The 27,235-nt window shown below is 40.4% G+C and overlaps 2 protein-coding genes across 3 annotated transcripts; one reads left to right on the top strand and one right to left on the bottom strand.

The window, feature by feature from the left end:
* Positions 1-11,466: 11,466 nt before the first annotated feature.
* Positions 11,467-22,046, top strand: LOC307035850 (uncharacterized protein). 2 transcript variants are annotated; one of them, XM_079675644.1, is made up of 13 exons: positions 11,467-11,602; positions 13,852-14,181; positions 14,678-14,986; positions 17,242-17,398; positions 17,722-17,891; positions 17,994-18,275; positions 18,406-18,705; positions 18,794-19,078; positions 19,173-19,335; positions 19,985-20,145; positions 20,293-20,368; positions 21,493-21,520; positions 21,653-22,046. In XM_079675644.1, exons 1-13 carry the CDS (start codon positions 11,536-11,538, stop codon positions 21,800-21,802), a joined length of 2,478 nt encoding a protein of 825 aa, XP_079531770.1. In that variant the 5' UTR covers positions 11,467-11,535; the 3' UTR covers positions 21,803-22,046. The 2 variants fall into 2 exon arrangements, with proteins under 2 accessions (XP_079531770.1, XP_079531771.1); XM_079675645.1 differs by having other exon boundaries at positions 21,498-21,520; positions 21,653-21,792.
* A 639-nt stretch (positions 22,047-22,685) lies between these two features.
* Positions 22,686-27,129, bottom strand: rrp8 (ribosomal RNA processing 8). Its single transcript, XM_079675646.1, has 8 exons — positions 26,913-27,129; positions 26,696-26,812; positions 25,940-26,180; positions 24,936-25,812; positions 24,024-24,153; positions 23,829-23,935; positions 23,642-23,738; positions 22,686-23,104 (listed from the first exon to the last, which is right to left on the bottom strand). Exons 2-8 carry the CDS (start codon positions 26,798-26,800, stop codon positions 22,985-22,987), a joined length of 1,677 nt encoding a protein of 558 aa, XP_079531772.1. The 5' UTR covers positions 26,801-26,812; positions 26,913-27,129; the 3' UTR covers positions 22,686-22,984.
* Positions 27,130-27,235: the final 106 nt, after the last annotated feature.

Raw genomic sequence — 27,235 nt, 5'->3', positions numbered from 1 at the left:
ACAAGAGCAGGGATGACAAAGGAAAAGAGAGACAAAAGGTGGAGAGGAACTCCATTGTTCCACCACAACACTGGAGTGTGTTACGGGTAGGGCGAGGATGGGGTGAAGCACAACTCATGTCAAATCGAATAAATTACTTTCAACAAAGGGGGGCATGGGGCAACGGGACGCCTATTTAGGGGCTTTTAAAGTCGAACAGCGTGAAGTCTTAATTACTGAGACTTAACACTGGCCAGTGCTGTACTCACGCGCAGCGCCGGTCAGGAGTTGAAGGCTGCTGCCCCCGCGGCTTCAGAGGAAGAAGTGAAGACCGAAAACTGAAGACAAAACAACATTTCCCCTGTCTCTACCAGCACGAGTGAGAATAAGGGTTGATTTAATTTTATTTAATTTCTAAATTGTTTTATAAAAGCAGCTAAGGCCTCATCCATGTAGTCGAATTGAGGTGTTTTTCCAAAAAACGAATACACATTGTTTCACCTTTTATCCCTACTGTCAGATTGAATCTTCATGCACATGCAGCTTTATTGGCGGTAATGATCCTGGGTTGCTCCCCGCTGACCAATCACATGTTAATGCTTGCTGTTCAGATGACAGGAGGGGGGGTCGGTTACGAAAGAGAGGCTCTGATGCCATTAGTCAGCTGGTGTGATGGTGTGAATGATTTTAAGGATATACATGCTGACCTTTGACCTTTACTTTCTCCTGAGCTCCAGCTTCACTTCACAGTTTGGGCAGATTCACTGTAAACAAGTCACATCGGTGTAATGATTCAGACAGAAGACAAAAAACAGTATTGGAAGAACCAGCAAAGATGAATTTCTATGCAGATGATCCACTTACATTAAGATTGTATTTTTACTCATTTAAATGAATATGTTTCAATATGAATGTGTTTCATGTCTCCATGGTCATATTTTTATAATTTCTCATGTGAATGTTGTAAATTAATTAAGTGTGTGACTGTATGTTACCTTCCATGTGCTGCTATGTCTCTGTCTAATTTTGATTTTTTTTTACATTCCAAATAACAGTTTTAGAATTAATTAATACAACAGTTTCATAAGAAAACTTTTATTGGCACTTAACTGAATCTCACCTGAGTTGAACTTCACATTATTCTGCTTGGTAAGCGGTATTTACTTTCCTAATTAGCTGAGTGTGGGGGTGTCTCCTGTGGTGATATCAGAGCAAATGTCACAGCGCATTTCTTGTTTTGGCTGAAGTACGTGTTTGTGCTTGTCTAATAACCCCTCGAGGAGGTGTTACCTCTAGAGGTCATGCATTGGGTCTGCAGCAGCCAGGAGGATCAGGGGCCTGGTAGCCGTGACGATACACTTTCATTTCAGCCAGCTAGTAATCCCACAATGCAATAAAACTGTCTGGCCCCTGACTCTGGCTCCAGTCAGACCAACTTTACTCGCAAAAATGTCCAACCCCCCTCTCAATATTATTAAGTGGAATGTAAATCTCGAAATAGAAGTTTAGAGCTCTTTTCTCTCTTTTTTTCAACATTGTAGATGTCATTAAACAGCTATTGGCCAGGAAGGAGTCAGTAATTATATAGGGGGAGAGAGTATGTGTGGTAATGAAGGAGTGCGTCTCAACCAAACCAAGAAGACACCAGCGGGGACAGAGGTCACTGCAGGCTGTGTTTATGTTGAACATGGAGCTGCAGCTGTGTGCACAAAGTGTGTCTCTGGCTTCAGACATTATCTCACAGTTGGTTTTGGTCAACTTTTCAAAATAAACAAAGTGTCTTCTGCACTTTCCTCTTCTGTCTTGCATGCTGTTTGGTGAAGATTAATTCAGGCCCAAATGGACATGGGAATGGATTTGAGGGGGGGGGGGGGGGGGGGGCTACTGAGTGAACAAATGCAAATCGTGATCGTTTTTAATAGACTCCAGGGGGCAGCAGAAGCAAGCTAAAAACACAGTGTTGACATATCATCACCTTTTCATTTGATATGACAACAAACATAAGGTTGCTTACTTACACATCCAGCCATTGCAGCATTATCATGTATTTGTTTCTGGCCACCTGATATGAAGATACACTCTCTTTTGACTCTGTTTGGGGTCTCCACCAACTCCTCTGGGAAATATTAAATAATCCTACTTCTAAAAGAGGATTCATTCATTTGGGAACCATGACTGTCTGTATAAATGTAATTTAATATAGTTGTTGGAATATTTTCCCAACCGTTATGGGCTCATTGTCTATTATCCTCAAAGCCATGACACTAGTGTCACAAAAAGAACAATCCTTGTTTGCCTTGTTTTTAGAGAAGAACCCAAAAAAAAAAAAAATTAACCTGAATTCCCACAAAGAACAGAAAAGTGTGAAACCTATTCACATCTTCAGATCCTTAACGTAGATCCATTTCATACACTGTGACCTGACTCACGGAAACCCGACTATTATTTTAACCTCTTGTATCACATATTCATGTGTTTTTTTTAGTTCAATTTGACATTGACATCCTGACATGAACCAAATATATTATTTTAAGCAAGAACAAATAGTCTTGTGAAGTCAACTAAAGGTGTTATGTAGCAGACAATGTCAAATGTCAGGTTTATAGTTGTAATCATACAGCTACTTATGTCCGACGGAATGCAAACATTTATTTTGGGTAACATCTAAACCATTTATTTAAAATCCGTTATTTCCTGAATGGTTCAATATTACATTCAATAGTGAATTCAGGTCAGTCCATCACTGAGCTTTTCGTCTATTTCATTGTCCTTGCATCTTTATTACAGTATAGAGTTTTTTTTTTAAAAGAGCTACATTCTCTCAATTCGATAAAATTAGATAGAATTTATTCATCCCAAATTTGGAAATTAAAATGACTTTACATTTGACAAGAAAAGTGCATAAAAGAAAATGTGTTTCTTTCATCATAAAACATATTTATTAATCTAAGAATTTGCTTTTAAAATTGTCTTATCGTTTCTCAAAAAAGATATGGAGCGAAACCCATTGCTTATTATTGACTTTTGCCCATTAAAATAATCAATAGGCCTCTGATCAGTGATAGTTGTGATTTATGGCTTCAGGCTTAAAATGTTAAATTAGAATGTGATTAAGAGGATGCTGGACTGATTTTTGACAAAGGCTTCTCGCACCCACCGGGCGTCACCAGCAGCATAATCACATAACGCTAAGTGCTGAGTCAGCAGGTAAGAGGAAGGTCAGGCTGTTACTGGCAGAGAGAGAGCGGTCACTCAGGGACACTGAAGACACCTCCTCATATAAAAAATAAACAGTGTCTATTCAAAAATCCTGGGAGAAATAATGAGTTCTGTTTAGAACATGTAGGAATGACCCTTCTGTTGTCATTGTGTAGAAACTGGTGTTAACATGGCAGCCCTACAGTACAGTGTGCTACAGGAATGCACTGGTTGAGCGATCATTGCCTACACAAGAGGCGCCACAGGGATTTCTGAGGCCCCCCCGTCCTCTGTGTGTGTGTGTGAGTGTGTGTGTGTGTGTGTGTGTGTGTGTGTGTGTGTGTGTGTGTGTGTGTGTGTGTGTGTGTGTGTGTGTGTGTGTGTGTGTGTGTGTGTGTGTGTGTGTGTGTGTGTGTGTGTGTGTGTGTGTGTGTGTGTGTGTCTGTGTGTGTGTGTGTGTGTGTGTGTGTGTGTGTGTGTGTGTGTGTATGTGTGTGTGTGTGTGTGTGTGTGTGTGTGTGTGTGTGTGTGTGTGTGTGTGTGTGTGTGTGTGTGTGTGTGTGTGTTTCCTGGCTGCTTACACTTGTTAATAGGCTGCAGCTAAACTCAGGAGCACACTTTATTATCATTAACATCATCAACATGTGTTTTTAAATACTATATGCTCGGTTGATTTAAGGTTACTTCAATATGTGATCACCTGCAAACAGAAGATGACTGCAGAATTAAATAACCAACAGAACTCATTATGCAGAATAATTTATATTATAATACTAATTTATAATCATTAAATAATCATACACCGCTTTAATGGTGCAGCTGGTAAAGGTTATTTTATCCACTTTATATACTGCTTGGTAGCCTAATTTATAATAATACATATTACATTTACTTTACCATCACAATTCTTTAAACAGGCTTTTATGTGAATAACTCCCTTTGCGCTTTTAAGTTTTGTAAAGTCTTGATCTGTTCTTTATTGCATCTCTTGAATTGTTGCTGTTTTATGTTATATTTTTTTCCTTTCTTTATCACATTTGTTTTATTGTTGCTGCCTTTGGTTTTTATTGTGTGTCCATAACTTTGTTAACATTTTAAAAAGTGCTATACAAACAAAGGTTTTTTTTCATATTAAAAATGTTTTGGTTAAATTATCACAAAATTGTACTTATGTATTGTACTTTTACTTTCCACCAATCAGAAGAGGAGACTGAACAGTTAATTGCGGAAAATGTGAAGGGAAAATATCTCATTTATGATTTGTATTTTCTTCAAATACTCACTTAAGTGTTTTTGTATAATTTGTGTCCATAGATGGCAGCCATGAGTTCTGTTTTGCAGGAATCCAAAACAGAGTCCTGCTGCACAAACTTCAAACACTTTTACCTTTTACAACTTCAACCTGAACTTGTACAGAGCAATGAGAAAGACACTTACACCAACCATAACACCAGCTCCAACAGTGGAAATAGAGACTTTACATCGACTAATGGAAGCATAATGATCTCCATCCCAGCAGGCTGGATGTGTCGCCTCTCTCCTTCCTGATCATCATAAGACAGAGAGTGGCAGAGGCGTGATTCAGGTCTATAAACCTGTATTGATTTGCTGCTCTCCTTCCTGCGCAGTCCCTGCCTGGCCGGTGCCAGAGTAATTTGTCCCCAGGTCTAAGGTTGCATGTGAATTTTCTGTTGTGTCAGCTGAGTTTAGTGCAGTGCATGCTTGAGAGGAGGTGAACTCTCATTATCCCACACTGCTTCAATTAAGAGCTCACTGTCAACCAAAGCAACATCTTAAACTCATTTATTACCTCCCGCAGTAGGCATCTCAGAAATGGCAATATTTCATCTTCCACAGTAAAGTGTGTGTAATTTTGTCACGAATACATCTGCTGCAGATAAAATCAGAACAGAAGATGAAGGTTTTATGTAACATGAGGCAATCAGATTCATGTGTGTGTATTCCTCTATTCCTACAGCCATATTGAATAATTCCACTCCTCATGAATAATATCCAGTGCCAAAGCTCGGTGCCAGCGCAGGAAGTAGTGTGTCCTCTATGTAGCCGAGCAGAAAGTGAGGAAGAGGATGGGCGTGTATCACAACTGATTATTATGCAAGAGGTCAGAGGTCGTGTCAAATCACAGACCCTCATTTGCCTTTTAATACCATAACCACAACTTTGAATGTAAAGTGTTTTTAGTTCCCACCCCAAACATATATATATTAAAAAATATGTATTTTTCATCACCACAATCTCTCCTTAAACTAAGTGTCAATGAGAAAAAAATCGTATTGTTAATAGCTGCAATGTTACTGTTTTCACATGTACATTTGTATACATTGATTTCCTTACCATATAATTGCATATAATTGCATATATTACACAAACTTCAATGCAATTGTTTATGTTTCATGTCTATTAATGATGTGATGTTTTTTTTGGATTGACTGTGAAGAGCCAGAGAAACTTAGTTTTATTTCAACATTATTAACTCAGTGTTTAATTCTTGATAGTTTTTGCACTAATTTAAACAATGTATTTGTTCAAATCACTTTACTCTGCTGCATGTCTCCTCTCCAGGGTGTTTGTTCTTAAAGCATCCCCCAGGATTTCCACACACCAATTTAAAGGTTCCCGGAAAAACCAAGCTGTTATTATTGGAGGGGTGTTTTCTTTAGTACTTTAATCTGAAGTTCAGATTTCCTATTTTCTAATAAGATGTGCCCTAAAATATCACAGGTATACTTTACATTCAAAAGTATGAATGTGGATTTTGATCTATAGGGTAGGAATTTATTTATCAAATGTGGATAGAATCAAACCATTCAGCTGTCTTTGTCGTATTTTATTTCTTGCAAGAAAGTTTAGTCAGTCATACAGAGAGCAGTCTGCAGAGTGAAAGACGAATAATAGAGTTTCGGTTGCATATTTAAACACAGAGAGAGGAGAAAAGGAGGGGTTGAGCTTGATGACACTGAAAGGAGCATTGTGGTAGTTAGGGAGGCCATATCAGGAAGTTCTCAGTTCACCTGAGTTGAAGGTCATACTGTTGGTGCACATAGAGTGTGCAACAAATGTTCTTAACAAGGAATTTTCCCAAGCTTAGCTAAGAAGTGTGAGAAGTAGCATAGATAAATATTAGCAAATACGAATCACACAATGAGAAGTAAGTAAGTGAGTATAATATGTTTCTATTACAATCTATTTGTTGTGTTTTTGTAATTTTTGAATGTATAGTCAGCATCAATGTTCCCTATCTTGTGGTAGGGTCCAGGTGCATGTTGTATACTGTTTATTTTCATTGAAAATACAAATGGTTGGTCTCCAACTCACCTCTAAAGGCTAGGCACTCCAGCAGCTAAACAGTCATCATAACAAACTGCAAGTAAGTAATTTTCTAACTGCTGGGGACACTTTGTTGATTGTTGTTTCCCATCTCTCTCTCCCCTCACCTCATTACTATCACTATCAAAAAAGGCAGATAACACTTGACCTCTTAGAACCTGTATCCACCCAACACATCACATCCTGATACATGATGTCATGGAGAGTTGATCTGGCATTAGTGTTGCATCATGACTTCTTGACTAGCTGTGTAAAACCAAGAGACCTCTCCGGATTTGTAAGTGTATGTAATGTTTCAACTTAAAACATGTCCATTTGGAGCTGCCTAACGCTACCTAACAAGCATTTCAAAAATCAAAATAACAGTCTTTGAAACCATAGTTAAAACCATGCAAAGCTGATCAACTTTTTCACACAGCCCCTACTGGAAGTGGTTAGGGTGTGGTCTACAACAACACAATCTCTGTGGTTTATGCATCACAACAAGATAAGTAATATACAAGACCCAAATGTTACTGAAATGGATGCGTATTGTGACAGAAAAACTGCATCAACCTTCAAGGGGGGTTGATTTTGGGCTTGATGAAGACTTTCTTTCATTATAACTTGCTCCACTTATTGGATGGGCTTTAGTAATTCAGCCCTGATAGGAGTTGTACAGGTTGCATTAGCACAGACCTGCAGCCTGCTGGTTGAAAGGTCCTGTGGTGGGGGAAGCCAGGACGGGTGCCAGGTCTGGAGGGGAGCACAGGCCCAGCTCAGCACGTCCCAAACAACCGGTGCACGAACCAGAGCCATCTGCTGCCCATTTCACTTACATTCTCACTTGATGCTCTGCCAGCAGCTCGCTCTTTCACCCCTGGAACGATAGTAATCCTCCCGTCCTCACACAAGCCACCAAAGTATCGGGTTCATCTGGCAGGAAACACTTCAGATTTTTGCCTGAGAAAACAAAGGGCTACACTTCCCTGAAACGCATTTCAAAGCTGTATCATTTATCACAAACACTCTTCCAAACTCCATCCTCTACTTACTGTACAGATCTGCCTCTCCACTCTTCATGAGCGAGTTTGAGTAATTTCCATCAATCAAATGACCATTAAGCACTCAGCAGTCCGACCTCAACAGTTGAAGTACATAAATGGCTTGTGATGTGAACGTCAGATGCATGGTCTTCAAGCTGGCAGCATTATTGTTAGAGTGATTTATATGAACTAAATAACCATTAAGCACTCAACTGTTAACGCACACTGGAGGATTAATTAACAATTGATCAGAGAAGTTATGACTTATAGAGAAAATAAAATTGTCCTGACATTTAAAAGCCTTATATCCTGAAAAAACTGCATTTATTAGATTTGTACTTACTTGATGTGCTTGCAGTTTCAGGAAGCTACCTATTGCACCACAGCAAGTGCAACCCTGCATGTTCTTAATGACTTAGTTGTTCCTGCCAGTAAAAATCACTTTTTCAGTATGAGTCACTTCATGCTAATAAAGTGTGCTTTAAACAGAATTCTCATCGAAAACAATGATTCATACAGAATAACTGTTATCACTGAGCTCTTGTACTGTTGAGTGATGCATTTGAAAAGCATAAAAAGTATTGTGACTTTAGAAGTTTGTCAGACAACAAGACATAAACATTTATGAGGAGATTACGGATTAATTATGGATGTATGGGAGCTGATAAGATGCATCAGTAACCATTATATGCTCTTAAAAACAAGGTCAGGATGTTTTGTGAATGAATGTTTAAGTTTCCGGTGTCTTTTTTTTATGCTCCAATAAAATGCTGCTTTTAAGGTAATGCAACATTAGCAATAATCCAATGACATGCTATTGTGCTCCGTAAGGAATTACTTTTGATACCACCAAAACATTTGGCTGATAATACTAGTTTGCTTTTACCTAATTCTAGTTTTGAAAGCTTTGAATTCCTGAATATTTTTTGCATTAAGGTATGGGTACTTATACTCAAAATAAAAGGTCTCAGTTGTCCTAATGTTACTTCTTCGACTACTGTATAACAATAAATCAAAGCCTGGATTAAAGGTGCATTTTTAAAGGATTATATGTTTTCGGAGTTGCACATATTTGCTTTTTCTAAGAGTTTGATGAGAACACCAATATTACTTTAAGTATTTTCAATAATAAGAAGTAACCACCAGCAGACAGTTAGCTTAGTTTAGTAAAACGTTCAATAACTGGAAAGAGGGGCAAACGGCTAACATTAGCTTGGTTCTCTCAAAAAGTGGAAAAATATGTCCCTGTAAAACTACAACTTTAGTTTTTTACACTTTATTTTATACACATCAAGCAAAAATAATATGTAAAATGTTTCAGTGCAAAAAAACCTAAATAAAAAACATTATTTGAAGTACGCTTGAATATGGCTGTCAATACATCTATACTTTTTTTTACTACTGCATATAACCATACAGTATGCTCTGAAAAAAACAACGTTACCAAACAGATTGTGTTTCCTTCCTCTGCAGACCACACATGTCTTTGTCAAAGTGAGTGGTACTACATTTTGGTTTCGGATAAAGCCGAGACATTGGTGCATGCTGATGGTACTGATATATCTAATTCACATCTTTTGTACTTTACGTTGTGCACAAAAGCCAGCAGTGTCACACGCCACAGTTGTTATATGACTCAGATTGCGAGGAAATTAATCAAGTGTTGCATCAGTGTGTGTGTGTGTGTGTGTGTGTGTGTGTGTGTGTGTGTGTGTGTGTGTGTGTGTGTGTGTGTGTGTGTGTGTGTGTGTGTGTGTGTGTGTGTGTGTGTGTGTGTGTGTGTGTGTGTGTGTGTGTGTGTGTGTGTGTGTGTGTGTGTGAGTGCGTGCTTGGGGTTTTTGGTGATAATTTATCTGTAAATGAAGAACAGCAGGAGGAGATGTTGCAAATGATCAGTGATTTTCCTCCTCTGTAGAAAGTGATGATAAGGCTCCACAGAGTTAAGTAGGTTAGCACACAACCCTTCACAGGAAAGCCTTGCCGGTGCTTTACTGCACACATTATTACTGGCTGATCACCAACAACCTTTTTTTATCCAGCCGAATTTCCGCCCATGTGTCCAAAGAGAGTTTGATAAAGAGAAAGCCATCAAGGTGAAAAGTTTTCCAGTTGTACATCTGTGAAGTCTATAAGTACCTTGTCTGTGAAATGTTAACAATCCACTGTCAGTAAAATGCATTAGCTCACAGACAGTATAGGAAAAATATTGAAGGTTTCCAGACTCCTTTTTTAAACTTCAGGGAATAAGAACTTCAGGTAACTAAATCAGCCGGAGAAAATGACCACTGGTTTTATTTTCATGGGATTACACCGGATTTTAGAAACAGACTGGATTCCGTGTCAAGTGTTTAATCTGAAAGATCAAATGTTGCATGAAACTTCAGTAAGAGACCGGACTGTGTTTTACCTTCCGGAGATATGATCATCGCCAGAATCAAGTCACAGAGCAACGCTGGCAGTAAAAAGAGCTTAATATTGATTATTTCTTACAGACAAAACCTCTCATCTAACTGGCTCAGAAGCTGATACAGAAATATTGATTATAAACACCTTCTTTCAATCTGCCTTTAAAACTAGATAACTCAACATGCAGGATAAACACTTTGATACAAAACCCTTTGAAGGCATGACGATATAAAAACACTTTTAGGGATTAAACAACTAACTGTGACCCTGAGCAGATGTGCAGGCCCTGGATCAGGCTTGAGCTCTTTCCTCTGTTCTTAGATTCATGATTCAGGTGATAAAGGATGCAGTCTCTTGCCATGCAAAATAAAAGGATACAAATTAGGCTTTTAAGGAACAATTCACCCCTAAAATCACATATACACATTTTATCCATCAACGTGCTATTTAACAATCCAGATAGTTTAGGTGGACGTTGCTTATAGTGTTGGAGATATCAGGCATGGAGTCTACCTTGCATAACAAAATGGTACAAGGCTCATATGTGTGCTGACAAAGGATGAGTCAACTTTTGTCTTTGTTGTAAAACGAACTTTCACAGGCTGCAAAATGACTCGCTAGTTTCATTGCAGATTCAAAAAGCTGTTACAAACCACACAAAATCAAAATGTGTTGGCAGCAATTTTTTTCTTCCTTTTGTCAGGTCATTTCATTCACTGCCATCCCCCTGTGATCTTTGATGACTCAACACTAAAGTTGATCAACTTTAACAGGAAATAGAAATTGTCAACCTCACACAAAGATTAGCCTGAAATGCAGTGCAGCTCTGTGGAAACATCTGTACCTTTCTTACCCACATTGTTTCTGTTGCAGTTTTCTGTCACAGGGTGAAAAATTGCACAGAGCAAATAATTCTTAAGGTAGAAAAAAAAATCTCCAAGTGAATAAGAGTGGCATTAACGCTATAAAACAATATCCAGAAGTGATTGATTTCCCAAACTTGCACACAGACAGTCTCTGAGTGCCCACGCTGGGACATGATGTTATGAATGATGAATGGATTTACCACCTCTCAAGGCGCACTGCTACAAGAGGTTGCAGAGTCACTGAACACACACATAGTGCATGTGCCTCAAAATACTGAAGTGAAAACCGTGATAGACATGTAAATCTACGCAAATGAAACACAAAAGCCCCCTTTCTGTTTAAGAAAGCAAGAAAGGAGAAGCGGCATTATGCACATCTAAAATACTGTGTGAATGTGCTTGTAGACGCATTGGTGTTTGAGTGGCAGTAAACATGCACACCTAAAGGCACAAACATCCTCATGTCAGCTGTCGAGGGTATACACCTCTAACCATAAACCCCACACACACACACACGCACGCACGCACGCACACACACACACACACACACACACACATACACACACACACACACACACACACACACACACACACACACACACACACACACACACACACACACACACACACAAACACAAACACGGATACAATTTAAATACCCTTATGCCTCACATACAGTCAGTTGATGCAGATCCACCTCTGATGACACCATCATGGGACGCTCAGGGCTGCTTTTTCTGGGTTTTGTCCTAAATGTTGCTCACTGCTCGGACATTCTGGGTGAGTCTGCAGGTTTACAATCCATCTGTGACTGTCAGCTGTTTATAGGCTTATTTTACTGGTCCTTAAGGGCTTGTTTAACCTGTGGCATTCACACTAAGCAGCGCTGTTGTGGCTTTCCTATGTGATTAGTCCAAGTACAAATGCACAAAGGCAATAAAGCCACATGCTGAATGCATCTTGAACACACTAAATAATAACTATTTCTGCAATATTTTGCTGATGGCATTTTGGCATTGGCACTCCAGCAGTCAGTTTATTACTATTGACCAGAGGTGTCACCTAAAACCACATACGTTTCCTTACAGCCTTTAAAAGTTAATATATTAGGGTCGTTAAGGTTTTTCTTTGTGTAAGGGGGAAACCCTTGGCAGCCTACAGTTATGTAGAGATCCTACGGTACAGTTTCACTATGAAGTCTTTGTTTCTGCAGAGTCACTAGGAGTTGTAGCTGTTGATTAAAGTTTAAGCATGTGTTTTTTAAAGTCGAAAGCCTTAGTTGTTTACCACATCCCCAGTCTGCGATGAAGAGCTGCTGTGTACAACTGGTGAATGGTTGCTGTTTGGTGAGAAAAATAAGCCCTGGGGCTCAGGAAATATGATGCAGTGCATGAATAACTGATTTTTTCTTTTAGTTATTACTTTGTTTTTATCCTTAAGGTGTGTTTTTTCCGTGCTTGGCTGACATAAATGTTGGCAGTAACCTGCAAGGACAAATCAATTATAAACCCACAAGGCATAATTGAACTGATCCAGCATATTTATTTCTCTCCCTGTCCTTTTAAAAGGCTTTGGAGGGTCTCCACATTGTTTCCATTTTGCTGTATAGTAAGACACGCAGATTTTCAGCTTTTGCAACCCATTTGATGCAAACATTTAAGTTTAGACTGCAGCAGCTGGCTGTTTGCTCTGTTTTTAACTATGAAGCAATGCGGCAGCACACTTTTACTCATCATATCTCTAAAGCTGAATAGAGGTTCTTGGCTTCAGATGGCTGATGAGGCAAACTGTGTCCTCAGGTGCACTTGGATAAAGTCAGCAGAGGAAGCAGGATGAAAGGGACTTTGTATGCATTGAGTCTCCACACCACACTGTCCTTAGTGTTAAAACCTGTCAGCTTAAATTAAATGTCCTTTCCTCTGAATCCTCCTAACCGCGGCTGATCGGCCGCCGCTGTCTGGGTATGGATCGGGGAGTAACTTTTGGACTGTTTTCATTTCATTAACATAATGGAGTCCTCCATTGAATATACTCTGAGGGGACAGCGTTGCATTAGCCAAATGTCATCTTGTGCACAATGTCCATTCCCTGTCTTCAGCCCCTCAATTGTAAGAGGGCAACTTTATCTTTGACTTATACTTTCATATCAGTTTTGGGCTGCAAATCAGAGAGGTTTGTGGTTTCATCTCTGCAGGCTACATGTGGAAGTTTAGCCTCTGTCACAGTATATAAATGAGTGTGTGAATTGGTGAATGCTGGCTTGTGTTGTCAAGCGCTTACGCAGCCACCAAGACTAGGACAGTGCTGCATAAATGCACTTCATTTGATATGTGTTGTGTTGGTCCATCACTTTGGTCTGGAGTCTGAAGTTAAGAAAAATGGTGTTCTATGAAATATTGAAAAGACATTCATGGTCACCAGGGGATGTATCCTGCTAACTTAAGTGACCCCTTGACTTTTTCTCTACATCAACAACTATTGGATGGATTGCCAGGTCAAATATAATTTTTTTTTCAATCTCCAGATGACCTCTGGCCCAACCCGACCTGTGTGTTTATGACCTTATGTCTGCAAAACTAAACACATCAACCTCAGCTGTACTTTGTGTTAATTGCTAAATTACTAATTATACAATGTAAATACTGTAAAATAAGTTAGTGAACATGATAAACCTTACAGCTAAACGTTGCCATGTTAGCATTGCCCCTGTGAGCTGCAGAGCATGTTGACAGGATCTTAGTCTTGTTTGTATTGATTAGTCATTGGCATGTTGTAATTATGATAAAATGATCCTCATAACCAATGACCCGGTTATTCTCATTAATCACTGTTTCACCTAACTAGTAAAAGACAATAGGAGCTGCAGAAACCCCTTTCATAAGCACAACAACAGACATCTATCAGCCTGCTCCCCCCCCCCCCCCCCCCACACATAATTCCTGTTTCCCTAGTATTTGCAATTGTGGGACTGCTCAGGTAAACTTTTGACCTCTGATTGTTATTTAACTTTTTGTTGTTATGTGTCTCAGGTCCAGGCGAAGAGTCAATTATTGAGATCACACACAACATCACAGCAGTGGTGGGAGAGGACGTGCACCTGAGATGTATATATCTGGGAGAGAGCCAGATCCAGAGCGCTGAGTGGAAACGCCGGACAAACTCCAAAATTAAATTTAAGAGACTGGCAGGATTTTTTAATGGCAAACCGTTTAGCCGTGATAACGTCTCAAACCCAGTCTCTCTCACCAACCTCACAGTTCACATGCAGGTGTCCAGCGTGGAAGTAGAGGGAGAATACATCTGTGAGTTCAGATCAGAGGAAGAATATGATTTCGACAGTGTATTCCTCACTGTAGTAGGTAAGCAAAGCTGGGTGTAATTCTTTAGTCATTAAAGGTAACCTGTTGTGCAAAATCCACTTTGTCCTGATCCATTTATTTAAAAACCGTCTGAAAATGAGCTGATCAGATTTTGGCCACTTTATAATGTCATAGCGATTCTTTTGGCTTGTGTAACCATTAGCCAATCACCAACCAAGGTAAACCCTCCCCCCCCACCTTATCACCTGAATCTCCTCTTAGAGCACCATTATGTTCTTTTAACCAAATATCTTGCAGAGGGGAGTGGCTCCTTGTTTTCATCTAAAGTAAAAGACAGAGAATCAGCACTTTTGAAACAGGCCTGAAACAGAGGGGCTTATGGGATGCTACAATGCATGATCTGTTTGGTATTTCTAGCCAAACACTTCAAAGACATGTTCTGTATATATCTGGGACCTAATCTATATTGATGAAAAACAGTATAATACCTTTAAAAAGACTGACAATGTGGTTTGACATGACTTTTTCTTCTCAGCTCGGCCGGATATTCAGGTCGAGGTGAACTCAGAGACTATAAACGGCTTTCACTACCAGGCGGTGTCGTGCTCTGCGTTCGGTGGCCGACCTGTACCTCAGATCAGCTGGTTGGTCGACAGCCGCCCTCCTTCAGATTACCCTTTCACTGTGGATGTTAGTGAAACCCTTCACTCAAACGGAACCTCCACCCTGAGCAGCATCCTGCGCTTCCCCACCCACCTGCAAGACGAGGACAGCGTGACGTGCGTGGTCCAACACCCGACCCTACCAAAGCCCACCCTCACCACTGTGAGGGTGGAAACCTTCAGTAAGCTCAATGGTTTCAGTGTTGCTGTGTTTCTCCTTCCGTGCTGCCAGGAGGTGACATATTGTATTGCATCACCAATCAGGGTCTTTTTGTAAACGTGCATCATGACTCAGCATCTCACAACACAGTAACATTTTCCTGCTGATTTTTCACACTGGCCCTTCCTTCCCCACTCTATAGACATACACAGTGACAGACCATAAATCACATTGCGCAATGCAATGCATTCATGTGGGAATGCACTCTTTTCACTGGCGTCGAGCATATGGAACAACATAATGCAGCAACAGCCCAGTAACTAATTATTAACACACCACAGTGCAGAAAGCAATTCCATTGCTTTTTTTAATCAACCATTTTTTTTAACTCACATATTGATTACAAAAAAAAAACATTTCTAGTTGAGGGGTGACATTTATTTTCCAAAGATCCCACTTTCAACACCAACAAAGTTTTTGCACACCATAAGGTATGAATGTAAACATGTAGAAAACAAGGACATTTGCTTTATTTAGACACAATCATATTTATTTTCAAATAATTCATCTTCAGATGGCACTAGCATCTAGAAGTCCAACCCGATTCATGTACAACTTTAAAGCAAGTACAAGGAGCTAGTAGTAAAGATACTAAAACACTCAAAAGCGTGGATTTCTTGTCACCTCAACTAAACGAGCAATGTTTAATATTACACCACACATTTAGGATCCTGCCTTATGTTAAATTGAAATTAAGGATTCAATTGAATTCCTCTTTATCCGTCACGTATACAGTGACATTTGGTGCAGGGCAGCTGGAGGCCAACCTCAGACAAATCAGTTGGCCCAATCTTAGCAAATGTACCTGGTGCAGTATAATGTTGCTCATGAGGACCTTTTAAATGTGGTCATCAATCTTTAAAAGCTCTCACTAATGCTCCTCCTCTCTGACTGCCGGTGTGGTGTCAAATGATGCACCCCCGCCATGAAATGAACCCCCTGTCCTGCCGTAAAAATCACCCCCCAAAAAAAGATGCTTCTATTAATCCCACCCTCAAGCACTTTGGAGGGTATAGTTGTAGGACCAGTACCAATAAATGGAGCAAGTTTCATGTATGTGAATTGTTTATTGTCAGAGATAGCAAGGGGTGCATATCGTGGCAACCAGGCTATTCATAAAAAGCACCACCCAAAATAAAAACAATGATATTAATCCCACCCTCAAGCACTTGATGTAAAAATAAACTATACATTGTAAAGCACAAGTACAGGCAAAAGTATACAGACACAACACCGGTTTCAAACTGAGATGCTCCCTACTGGTCACATGCTGCATTTAGGCTGCTTTGCTCTCATCAGCATGATAGGGCCAGCTCATTTATCCATAATACTTTCACACCCCACTGAAGTAATGCAGCTTATAGGTAATTATCTAACTGCAGTGGTTAAATCTACACATAATTTAGGTGTTAACAGATTAAAGCAATTCAAGTGCTTAACTCACTTTAATCGCACACACCCTTCCTCAACTCATTCGGAATGGCTGGCTATTGTACAACGCCACAACATTTATATATTTGCTAATAGCCTGTGATCTCTGCTGATTCCCTTTATTAAATCCTGTGGTTCTCTCAGCGTTGGTTGGACAGCAGCTGGGCCAGACATCTGCTCTCAGCTGCAGCCCGGCCAACAGATGGGACAGGTGATAAGCTTAAGTCAGCACTTTCCAGAACCCAAGCAGAAGCCCCTCACGGCTCGTGTTTAGCTAACATTCAGCTCATCCGGCCACCGGCTTCTTATTCAACAAAAACACCCTGAGCCTCAACTTGATACCTGACTTTTTAATTTGCTGGAAAAAACATTAAAAAGAACTCTTCAAGCCTTTCTTCCTGCTCTTTTATCAAGTCCAAATGTGACTATTAAAGCAGAGATGGTACAAAACGGAGGAAGTGAGTTCTGGGTGGTCTCGTGCATTTCGTCTGGAGGGAGACCTGACACCGACATCGCCTTGGCTTTGAACACTGACGAAGATCTGAAGAGAGAGGAGCACTCAGACTCAGACAAAAAGACCAGCTCAGTGCTCCTCCCTGCAGCTGTGTACAAGGGGGTCAATGTCACCTGTGTGTTTGACCATCCTACATTTACAGACAAAGTGTCACGAGTCCTAACACTGCCGTCTTTTTGTGAGTGTTATCAGCATTCTGCTTCTGAAAAACTGCTGATGCTCGTGATGTCTACTGTAAGTCACAGAGAGTATATGTGCTTTTTATTTTGCAGATTTGTCTGGAGTTCAGTTATTGTTCTCAGAGATGAGAAACAACAGTGATGACTCTCAAGGCACTGCATCTTTAGAGCTAAAGGACGGACAGAGTGACACCGTCATCAGACTGCAGGTCACGGGAAATGTGCCACATTACAACGTCACCTGCAAGAAGTAAGAAATATTCATGTGAAACTGGTAACTGCTTATTTAGGTTTTTGAATGTTTTGTTTTGCAGTCTCGTGCAAAGAAAAGAAAATACGGGGTGACATATTGAAAAAAACAACATCAATGCTCCTTTTTTCCTCCTGTACGCATAGACCGAAACAACTAGGATGTGGTAAGACGTCTGTTGGCACCAAACCACAAGCGATAGACTGCAGGAAGCAGATTTAGAAATGTGTCCTGAATGAAAAAACACTCATATTTTAATGTTGGTAAAACATTAAAATGAAGAATGAATTCCTCCTTGTGTTATTGCTTGTGTTGCCTTTTAGAGATGATGGACCTTTGCCTGAGGGTGTGGAGCTGGTTGGCAGCAGCCTCACAGTTCAGGGTCCTGTGGAGCATTGGCACGCCGGCCTGTATGAATGTTCCTTCTCATATCACCATCTTAAAGCAACGCTGAAGTTTAACGTCACAGTTAAACCTCAAGTTATACAGCCTGGTGAGTGAAAGTCTCTGCATATGTTTCTTTCCATGACTACATTTTGAAATGTCTGTATTATTCCTCTATAAATGATTGATGTGGATCCTTCTATCTTCTCAGTGCCTCCAACAATACGGGTTGATTTGCGGACTGAAGATGGACACAGGGTGATTGAGTGCTCAGCAGCTGATGCTGTTCCCGTTGCTAACATGTCCTGGCTTCTACCAGAGGGTGTGTCTGGAGTCTCTTGGTTCAATTTAACTTCTCATAATGGAAGCCACTCTGTCAGAGGAGTTTTACTCCTCCCTGCCTGCTCGCCTTGGGAGCTCACTGCAGAGTGTGTGATAAATCACCCTGCGTTTGAGGAGCCAGAAAACAGAAGCATAACTCTCCCTCTTTGTGGTATGTTCGACGAATCATGCAATGGATGATTTTGTCTGAGTACTGGACACATTTGGCTGTAGAAGTGCCATATATTTTATATTTTTACTCAAAACCACTTCCTTTAGTTTCACTTCTCTTTCCCACTCAGCTCGCCCAAACATCACCATCAACTCCAGCACTGAGAGGAGAGATGGTGTGCAGTACACAGATGTGGACTGCTCTGTGGAGAGTGTTGCCCCCGCAGCAACAATAACCTGGCAAGTTGGAAACAGTGACAACAGCATCAGTTATCTGTCTGAGACCCAGGTCCAGGCTGATGGTCTGGTATCGGCCCGCAGCTCTGCACGCTTCTTGTCTTGTTTGTATTCTGGTCAGAATTTGACGTGCACGGTGGAGCATCTGAGCCTGGAGGCACCAGAAACAAAAACAATACACATTCTTGGGCCGAGTACGTTATTTCTTTCTTCGAGATATTTCTCTCTGTGACTCACACAGCTGCTCACCCCCTTCCTGTCACTCCTTGTTTTCTCTTTCAGAAGCCCCTCTGATGAGTGTGTCAGTGGTGAGACAGAAAGACTCTCCCCTCTGGCAGGCAGTATGTGATTGCACAGGGGAGGGTGTGGGGACCAACCTCGAATGGGTCCTTCCCGAAAATGCCAAAGGCCTGAAATCCCTGCACTCAGAGTCTGAAGGGTGTGTCCGGAAAGCCCGGCTGACTTATCTGTTCCCTCTGGCCCTTCATGAGGGGCAGGAGCTGACCTGTGTCTATCAGTCTGAACATGGAGCTACAGAGACCAAGACTCTTCCCATCCCCAGATACTGTGAGTTTAACACAAAAAAGGCTTTTATGAACTTCTGAACTCCAAATAATTCACAGTGATGCATTCAGCGATGGTTTACCTGACTTTCCTGCAGATATCTCCGCTGTGACAGTCCTTAACCACACCACTCCTCTGCAAAGCCGCTACGGTGATGGACCCTTTGCACAAAAAATTGCTCTCCAGGAGGGTCGTCACAACCAGAGAATACTGCTCCGAGTCGAGGGAAATATACCAGAGTACAACCTCTACTGTAAAAGGTGGTGTATCCTCTGTTATCTCAGAAAACCATCAGTAGGAAGCACCTGCATGCAACACAAAATAAATGTTTCCCCCATTGATGAGAGTTAAGAATTACCAACCTTAAAATGTTAACTGGATTGTTTGCACAACATGGACATCAGCCAGGATAATTTCGACACTAAAGAGTTGGTTTGGAGATATTCCTTTGTTCTTGTTTTTTCTTGTGAACACATTGCACGAAAAGACAAAAAACATAAATGAATGGTCAGTGTAGAAATGGCCTGATACAGCTTGTTCCACAGTCCTTTTGTTGTCCAAAACACCTGGACAGTTCCCCAAACACACCCTGCAGCCTTAATAATCACGAGAGCACACATGTATTCGGGGCTGAAAAAAGCCCACAACTTATTCACATTTACTCCTGTTACATAAGTGCCGGAGTGATTTATAAACTTACTACTAACAAGTTAAACTTCACATTGGTTGGGATAAATGTTCAACAATGTATTTAGTAAGCACTTATGGGGGGAGACAGCATTGAGTAAGGAAGTCAGTAACATTTGAAAGACAACCGAACACATTGATGGTTTTGGTCTTTTCAAGTGATATAGGAACAAAGACAATCGGTTTTTAGACATATTCAGTTAAAAATCTCTTGTGTTTCAGGAGTGACGGCTCATTAGTCCAAATGGACGGTGTTGCCATGGTGTTCCCTTCAGAGCTCACAGAGCAGGATGAAGGCCTCTACAGCTGCCAGGCGTCCTTCTACCACCACACAGCCACAGTCAACATACAGGTGGAGGTCACGAGCGTGGAAAAAAATCTAGGTGAGCTGTCATCTTTTGAATTAAAAAAAAAAGTCTTTCTGAGCATATCAATATCCTGACGTGTGTTTCAAATATAAATATGAGCTTTTCTGAGACTTTTGTTTAATATTTGTGGTTAATACAACTGTGTCTATGTATGTGTTTCAGCAATTGCAGCCATAATCTGCATGTCTTCGGCTTTGGCTATCCTCCTCATCCTCGCTGTCACCCTGTGGGTCTGCTGGTAAGTTAAATGGCTGCACAGGTTACAGGGGGAGAGGGGTGATGTGTTGACGAGCAAATTAGAGCAACTCTGTCTGTGGCACACTATACGAGACAAACAGGATGCACGGATCGCGTACCCAACCAACCCACTAACCCCAGCATCAGGCTGTTATTCACAAACAGGAAGCAGTGTGGCTGAAGCAGACAGGTGCCTCTGCCACCACAGCCTCGTCTGTAGACAGGTAGAAAATGTTCCCTTTGTCAGTGAGAAAATCTGAGCAATTTTCTATTTTCCTCGTTAGCCCCTTATCACTAACGCCACATTGCAAAAGGGAAGATAAAAGTCCACATCTTCAGGAAGCATTATGCATAATGACATTTGAGCTCCCATTCATCAATGAGAAAACCCCACAAAACCAACTGTAATCTTTGCTTTTGAGAATAAGAAACAGTGAATCACTCGTCTTTTACGAATGATGTGGGATATCTGTCACAAACTGTTTATGGTTTCTGCCTGCAGAAGTTTCCACATTTTCAAATTCACTGCCAGATCTAACTTCTCTCAGACCAGATCAGGATCAGATCTTGCCGGGAATAAATCTGCACTGTGCGGCACCGCAACAGCGGTTCAGAAGCATTTTCAATAGGCCTGGCTCTGTGGTCAGAACATTTGGTCAAGGTGCCATTGGTTGAAAGATCCCCTGCTCCAGTGGGAGGGTACTGTCAGGCTAATTTGGGAAGGTCAGTCACACAGCGTACACCAAGAAAACATGACTCCCCGGGAGAAAAACTATTTTGGGACCAACGTTAAATCCCCTGACCCCCCCCCCCGTTCCAGTGCTGGAGACACATTTTGACCCCAGCAGTCTTCAGTGGGTTGTCACTGAGGTTATGAATGTACAAAGTGAGCTGCTGCCTCTGACATGAGACAGAATGATGAGGCCTCGGGTCACCCCTCGCTGTCTGTCTCATTGACCCTCCTCTGGCATAATGCATCACACCTGCAACATGTCCATCTGAACTGAAGTCAGTGTGTCAGATTGAATCAGAGCCATCTAGTGGTGTCATTCAGCCCTACGAGTTCCTCAGAAGTGTGTACACAGGATTTCTCATGATTCATACAATCTGTTTTTTTTTCTACAGCACAGGATACAGCAAGACAAAATATAAGGTGCGTTTGGATTCAGTTAACATGGACAAAGTGTTTTTTCTGGTTTTATTAACTTATGATGCACATTTCAAACTTTAAAAATAATGATCTCAAACTGTTCTTTTTTTCTTACCGTCTCTCGTAATACTTCAGAAGAAGGAGTCTTTCTCGGCCTTGACCTCTATGATGCAGGAGCCCGGCTCTCCTGAGGTGAAGAAGCCAGCAGTGATAGAAAACGACAGTAAGGAATACGATCAGCTGGTCAATTTCTCCATAGTCATCGATCTCAAGAGCACAGTGTAAAGATAAAATCAGCTTCGGATTACATATTCTGCACAAACTATAAGGCTTACAGCAACTGTCACATTGTTCATGATTTCAGTGTATTTTTATGAGCATTAATTGTGAGATCGTTTTTTTTTTTTTAACTATTTGTATTATTGACTCAACGCATTACTTTGTCACTTTTTTAACTTACTTGAATTTTGTATGTTTTTTTAATGCAGATTGTATTTTTTTGTATTTCTGAATAAAATAACCCATAATATATCTTCTTTTTTTTTACGTGTTACCATACGACTTAACAACCATCACATCTCCAGTTTTAGAATAATTTTACTTTAGCTTCACACCATCTGCCCTTGTAGTAAACTTGGTCAACTAAATCAGTGATGACCATCTGCTGTGACGACGAAGAAACTCTAAAAATAAATCCTCTGTCAGTGCAGGATCCAGATGCCGACACACTCATCCTCAGCTCACCCGCCCACATCAGGTCGCTGTGTTGCTACACCCTCTTGTGGCAAATGATTACACACACAGCTGAGTGAGTGCGGTTTTAGTTACAGCCACAAAAACAAAAATCTGTTTTCTTTTTAAGTTTTTACTCAGAACTCTTCAAAGTATTTGCAAGTAAAACAAAGTTTCTTGAAGTAATCAAAATGAAACGATATTTTGTATAAAAGGTTTAGTGCCACAAAACTGCTATACAAAAAAAATGACTCAATATAATTGAAATAAGATATAATTTGACAGTGATGTCATTTGGTCACTACACACAGATTAAAATATTATGTTTTACTTTTACCAGTCTTCAGTATTTTTTTTACATTTCACAATTATCATTACTTTCCTTTAAATAAAAAAACTGGATTGGATGGACATCAATTATATTAGGACAACCAAACTGTATGTAGGTTTTATTCCAACAAAACACCACACGGTTATTTCACTGATCAGCACATCTTAAACCAGAGACAAGGGTAGGGAACCAGCATGATCTCTGATAATGATGGCATATGATGACAGAGCACTGTATTACATGAGAAAACATGTACAAATAATGAAGATAATTAAACAGCTCAAAACTGTGAATTACAGAGGCTTCAAAATGTAGCAATACAATCAAAACAGTTTGATACAAATGTACAACTATTGAACTGTGTAAGTAAAATATGACATACACAGATGTCCTTTCACATTCATTTATCTTTTCTTGTAGACACAGGGCCTCAACTGCAGTCCAAATGTTTTTATATTTTCTGGGGCGTCGGCTGTCTTCAATAGTTCAAAGGAGTAGAAATGAGTGTTTTTGTTCTCTGATTCCTTAAGGGGGAAAAAAAGAAACAAAATATTATTTATCTTTAAACGCTCAGTCACTGAGTGGATGTGTTACTATATGTATACGCTTGAGTAAAAGCCACAAGCAATCATGAGGGTAAACTCTTATTCACATCAAATATGTTAATCTACCTTTGATATATGTAGCCAGGTCCCTCTGTCACAGAGTGCATGGAATATTTTCTACCTAATGTATTTTTGCCCACATTACCATAGCCTCACACTGACGTTTGAAAGGTGCAGCTTCCAGCTACTTACTCCCTCTTATTGACTACCCAAAAGTAAAAATACAATATTGACTTTTGAAGGTTTAATTAGGACTGTACAGTTGGTGAAAAACATCTTAATGTGGAAGTTTACATGCAAAACTAGTTCTAATTGTATATTAAACAAGGCTACAACCATTTTGGGTTTCAAAAGATTGTGACAAACCATGCGTCTAATCGATTGATATTAATCGCACTTGTGAAAGTAGACAAACATAAAAGTGTTTCTGTCCTCTTATTTAGTTTCTTGCCTCACCTTGGACAACAGCTTGAATCCCAGGCTTGCCAGCCCAGTGACGAAGTTCCGCACGTTCTCGAACCTGCTCGCCACTTCTGCTATTTTGAGGACACCCCTACAATGATGGTGCAAAATGGTTATACACACATATAGTATTCATACATTGATCTGCCATACATCTAATAAATAATACCAAACATTTTACCCAATCTTTAAGACACGATTGGCCTCTGCTAGAAAATCTGCCAGGTTTGTCCCCATGAGAGAAAGGCAGAACACAGCGATGTCCACAGATCTGTCAGGAAGAGGGACCTGCAAAGAGAAAAGGTGTTTTATTTTCTAACAATCTCACAGATTATACGTTTATAAGCGTGCAGAAAAATGACACAATGACACTCACGTTGGCCATGTCGCAGACTGTGACAAGCTGACATGTAGCCACCAAGTCGAAGCTGTGCACTTTGTTCTTCACACTGCTTGCTATTTTACAGTCGCCACAACCAAAGTCTGCAACCACCAGAGTGGGAGGCCTGAAATAGATGATAAAGTCAGCAGGGTTAGAAGTACTGTGTACAGCAGATAATGGGAGTTTTGGAAGAAACACAAATGCTATTGAATTGTTTTCATTCTTTTGTGGGTGTAAAAAGGTGGTGCTAAAGTCTTGAGAAGAGGCTGAAACTGGTGCGTGTTTCGATCTGGAAGGATAGAATCTGCTTAAATTGTTAGGAAAGACTTGAGCTGCAGTTTATTTTTGCTATAATAAAATGGTATTTACTGTCACTTCGTCAGCATATATTGAACTAAACTAAGGATTTTATGACAAAATTATATTTTTCCTCAGTGTATATGATTGTGATACCAGCCTCCGTAGAGGTCGGAAACCTAATTGATTTTTCCACAGGGCTGAGCTGAGAAATATGTGTAGACCCTTTGAAAAATGTGTAAGAATATATCTAAAATCCTATGTCAACTAACTATCTTTTTGCAGCTTTAAAATGCATCCTTCAGTGTTGTTTGGCGGATGGAGCTCAAGTGTCCCCAAAACGTTGTCAAAGTGTTGTGTAAGGGTCTCCTTGTAAGTAAGTAACCAATATTTTGCCCCTCAGGTCACATGAGGACACTCGAGCTAGCGCCAGTTGCTGAAGAAGGCTATGTGATTCAGTTGAAAGCTGAGAAAAGCTACTTAGATAAATACACTTTGTTGTCAAAGGTCAAGTATGAACTTCCATGTCCAAATTACAAACCTTGTTAGATTTGACAAACCTCAAAATGCTGTACTACATGCAAAACATTAAATTGCCTTTAAGCTCACTTTAGTTGAATGTAAGCGATGATGGCTTGCACTGGATTAGCCGGCCATCTCTGCACCTGTGCAGTGTATCCTCTGTGGTAGATCCCGAAGGCCTCTGGGTCCTGTTTGAACATACGCTTTGCTTCTCCGCTGGTCGTGCTGTACAAAACTTCATTAATGTAGCGGAAACGAGCTGACTCCAGACGCTGCTCCATGCGGGACCGGAGGGAGGAGGAGCGGTCCTGCTGGCCCTCTTCTTCTGGTACCACAGGCTCCTCTTCCGTCTCCACAGGACCCTGCTGTTGGACCTTCTCCTGTTGGACCTTCTCCTGTTGGACCTTGTCCTGTTGGACCTTCTCCTGGCTGAGCAGCATTTTGCGCAGCTTCTCTCTTTTCAGAATCTCTGCTTTGCTCAGCTCAGGTTTCAGTCTTTTGCTGGGAGATGGGTGCTGATCCTCTTTGATCTCCACTATAGGTTCCTCTGCTTTTTGTTTTGATCCACCAGCAGGACATATTTTTTCAGCTTTTTCAACTTTGCCACCAATTTGCGGCTTCTCTGTTGTAGCGGCTACAACAGTTTCCTCTTCAGGGTTTTTTCTTTTCTGTGGTTTAGGTTGCTTTGCCTTTTTCTTTGCTGGAGTTTGACTCTTGGTATTTGGAATTATTTTGACGTCTTCTTTTGGCTTGTCTGGCTCTGCAGATTCTTTATTGACTACTTCCTTATGCTTATTCTCTCTGAATTTATTATTAGAATTCCTCTTGTTCTTCATCTTGGTTTTCCACTGTTTTCTGCTTAGTTGCTCATTGTCCTCTGGTTTATTTCCATTTACTGTGTCAGATTGGGTCACTTTTATCTCTTCCGTCTTGCCCACAAATGTGGTTTCTGCCTCCGGGGTCACTAAGGGAGAGAAATACATTTGTATATAGTTAATATCAAAATGTCCTGTTTCAGAACATATTCAATGCTTAAATACTTATCCACACACAAATATTAATTAAATTAAGGAATGCATGTAATTACTCACCAATTTTTTTATATTTGTTCCTTTTGTTTGGTACAGGTTTCTCCTCAATAGCAATCTGGTCTGCGTCCTCTGCTTTCTTTCGCCTTTTACTTCTCTTCTTCTTTCTCTTTCTCTTGGGGTGTGTCGGGACCACTTCTGCCTCACTGTCACTTCCCTGCTCGTTTTCTTCGTTCTTCCACTCTGGTACCGACCCCAGGGTCTGCAGGGTCCGCATCAGGCTCTTCTTTCCAACCAGCTTAGCCTGATCAGGGGATACATTTCAGATATCGTAATTAGCCCTTTAACCTAAATACTCAGTATTCTTTCAAAACAGTGTGTAATGGTGAAAACCACAATATTAATAGCTTCCTTTGTAACAAATTGCCTGAATGAAAAATGTGTTTTGAAATTGTTTTATTAAGAAAGAGGGAAGAATTATGTCAGCATAATATTAGTCCTTCTGTTACCAAATGTGGCATGATAGCAAAACAATAATTACTTTGACTTTTTTTGTTAATTTATGTTTTGTTCCTATTCAAATCCATCCGTCTGGCATGTTTCAAGGAACATCATTTAAACAAAAACCAATCACTTTAGAAAATGGGCAGGTAAGTTGCCTGGTTATCATACATTAATTATGTTGCACCATTTTCTGCTTTGTATGATACACTTACACAACTCAAGGTAACATACAGCCATCATAATGGAAATAACTGCGTTTGCTCATTTGTTTTACAACTTACTCACAACAGGTTGCTTGTATGCATTTACACTTACCTTGGCATTTGTGCTGCTGTTCGCCTTCTGGTTGTTTCTGGGGACGGTTTCGGTTAGGACTTTAGCGTCTTGTTCATCACTCCATTCTTCTTCCTCATTAAACATGATTCCTGAGGACTGTAAAATCAAAACCAAAAATGTAAAAGAGAGGAGAAAACGTCTGCGGGTGTCACTTCTTCTCTATCGACGTGCTAACTCTGCTAATTCAGTCACTCACCAGTTTGTCTCTAAAGCAGAACAGCGAGATATGTTACTTGTCAATCGGCTAGTTTTGTTAAAGTCGGTGATTGCACAAAAACGTTTAATTTAATAACCATGTAACTTCATGAAGTTGCTTTAGAAATATCTTGTCAAAAGCAAAAGCCACGTTGGTTTGTCTCATGTGCTTGAAGGAAGCAAAACAGAACTACATGCGCATGTTGATGACGTAAAGACACAGGCGGGGATTTATGGGATATGTAGTCCAGGGCCCAGTTCTCATTATACATCCATGCCAGTACCTTACCAGATATTTTTAATACAACTCTTATCTACTCTAAA

The sequence above is a fragment of the Notothenia rossii genome, assembly GCF_949606895.1.
Source record: "Notothenia rossii genome assembly, chromosome: 4".
Taxonomy (NCBI): domain Eukaryota; kingdom Metazoa; phylum Chordata; class Actinopteri; order Perciformes; family Nototheniidae; genus Notothenia; species Notothenia rossii.
This window is presented reverse-complemented; position numbering and strand designations above follow the sequence as displayed.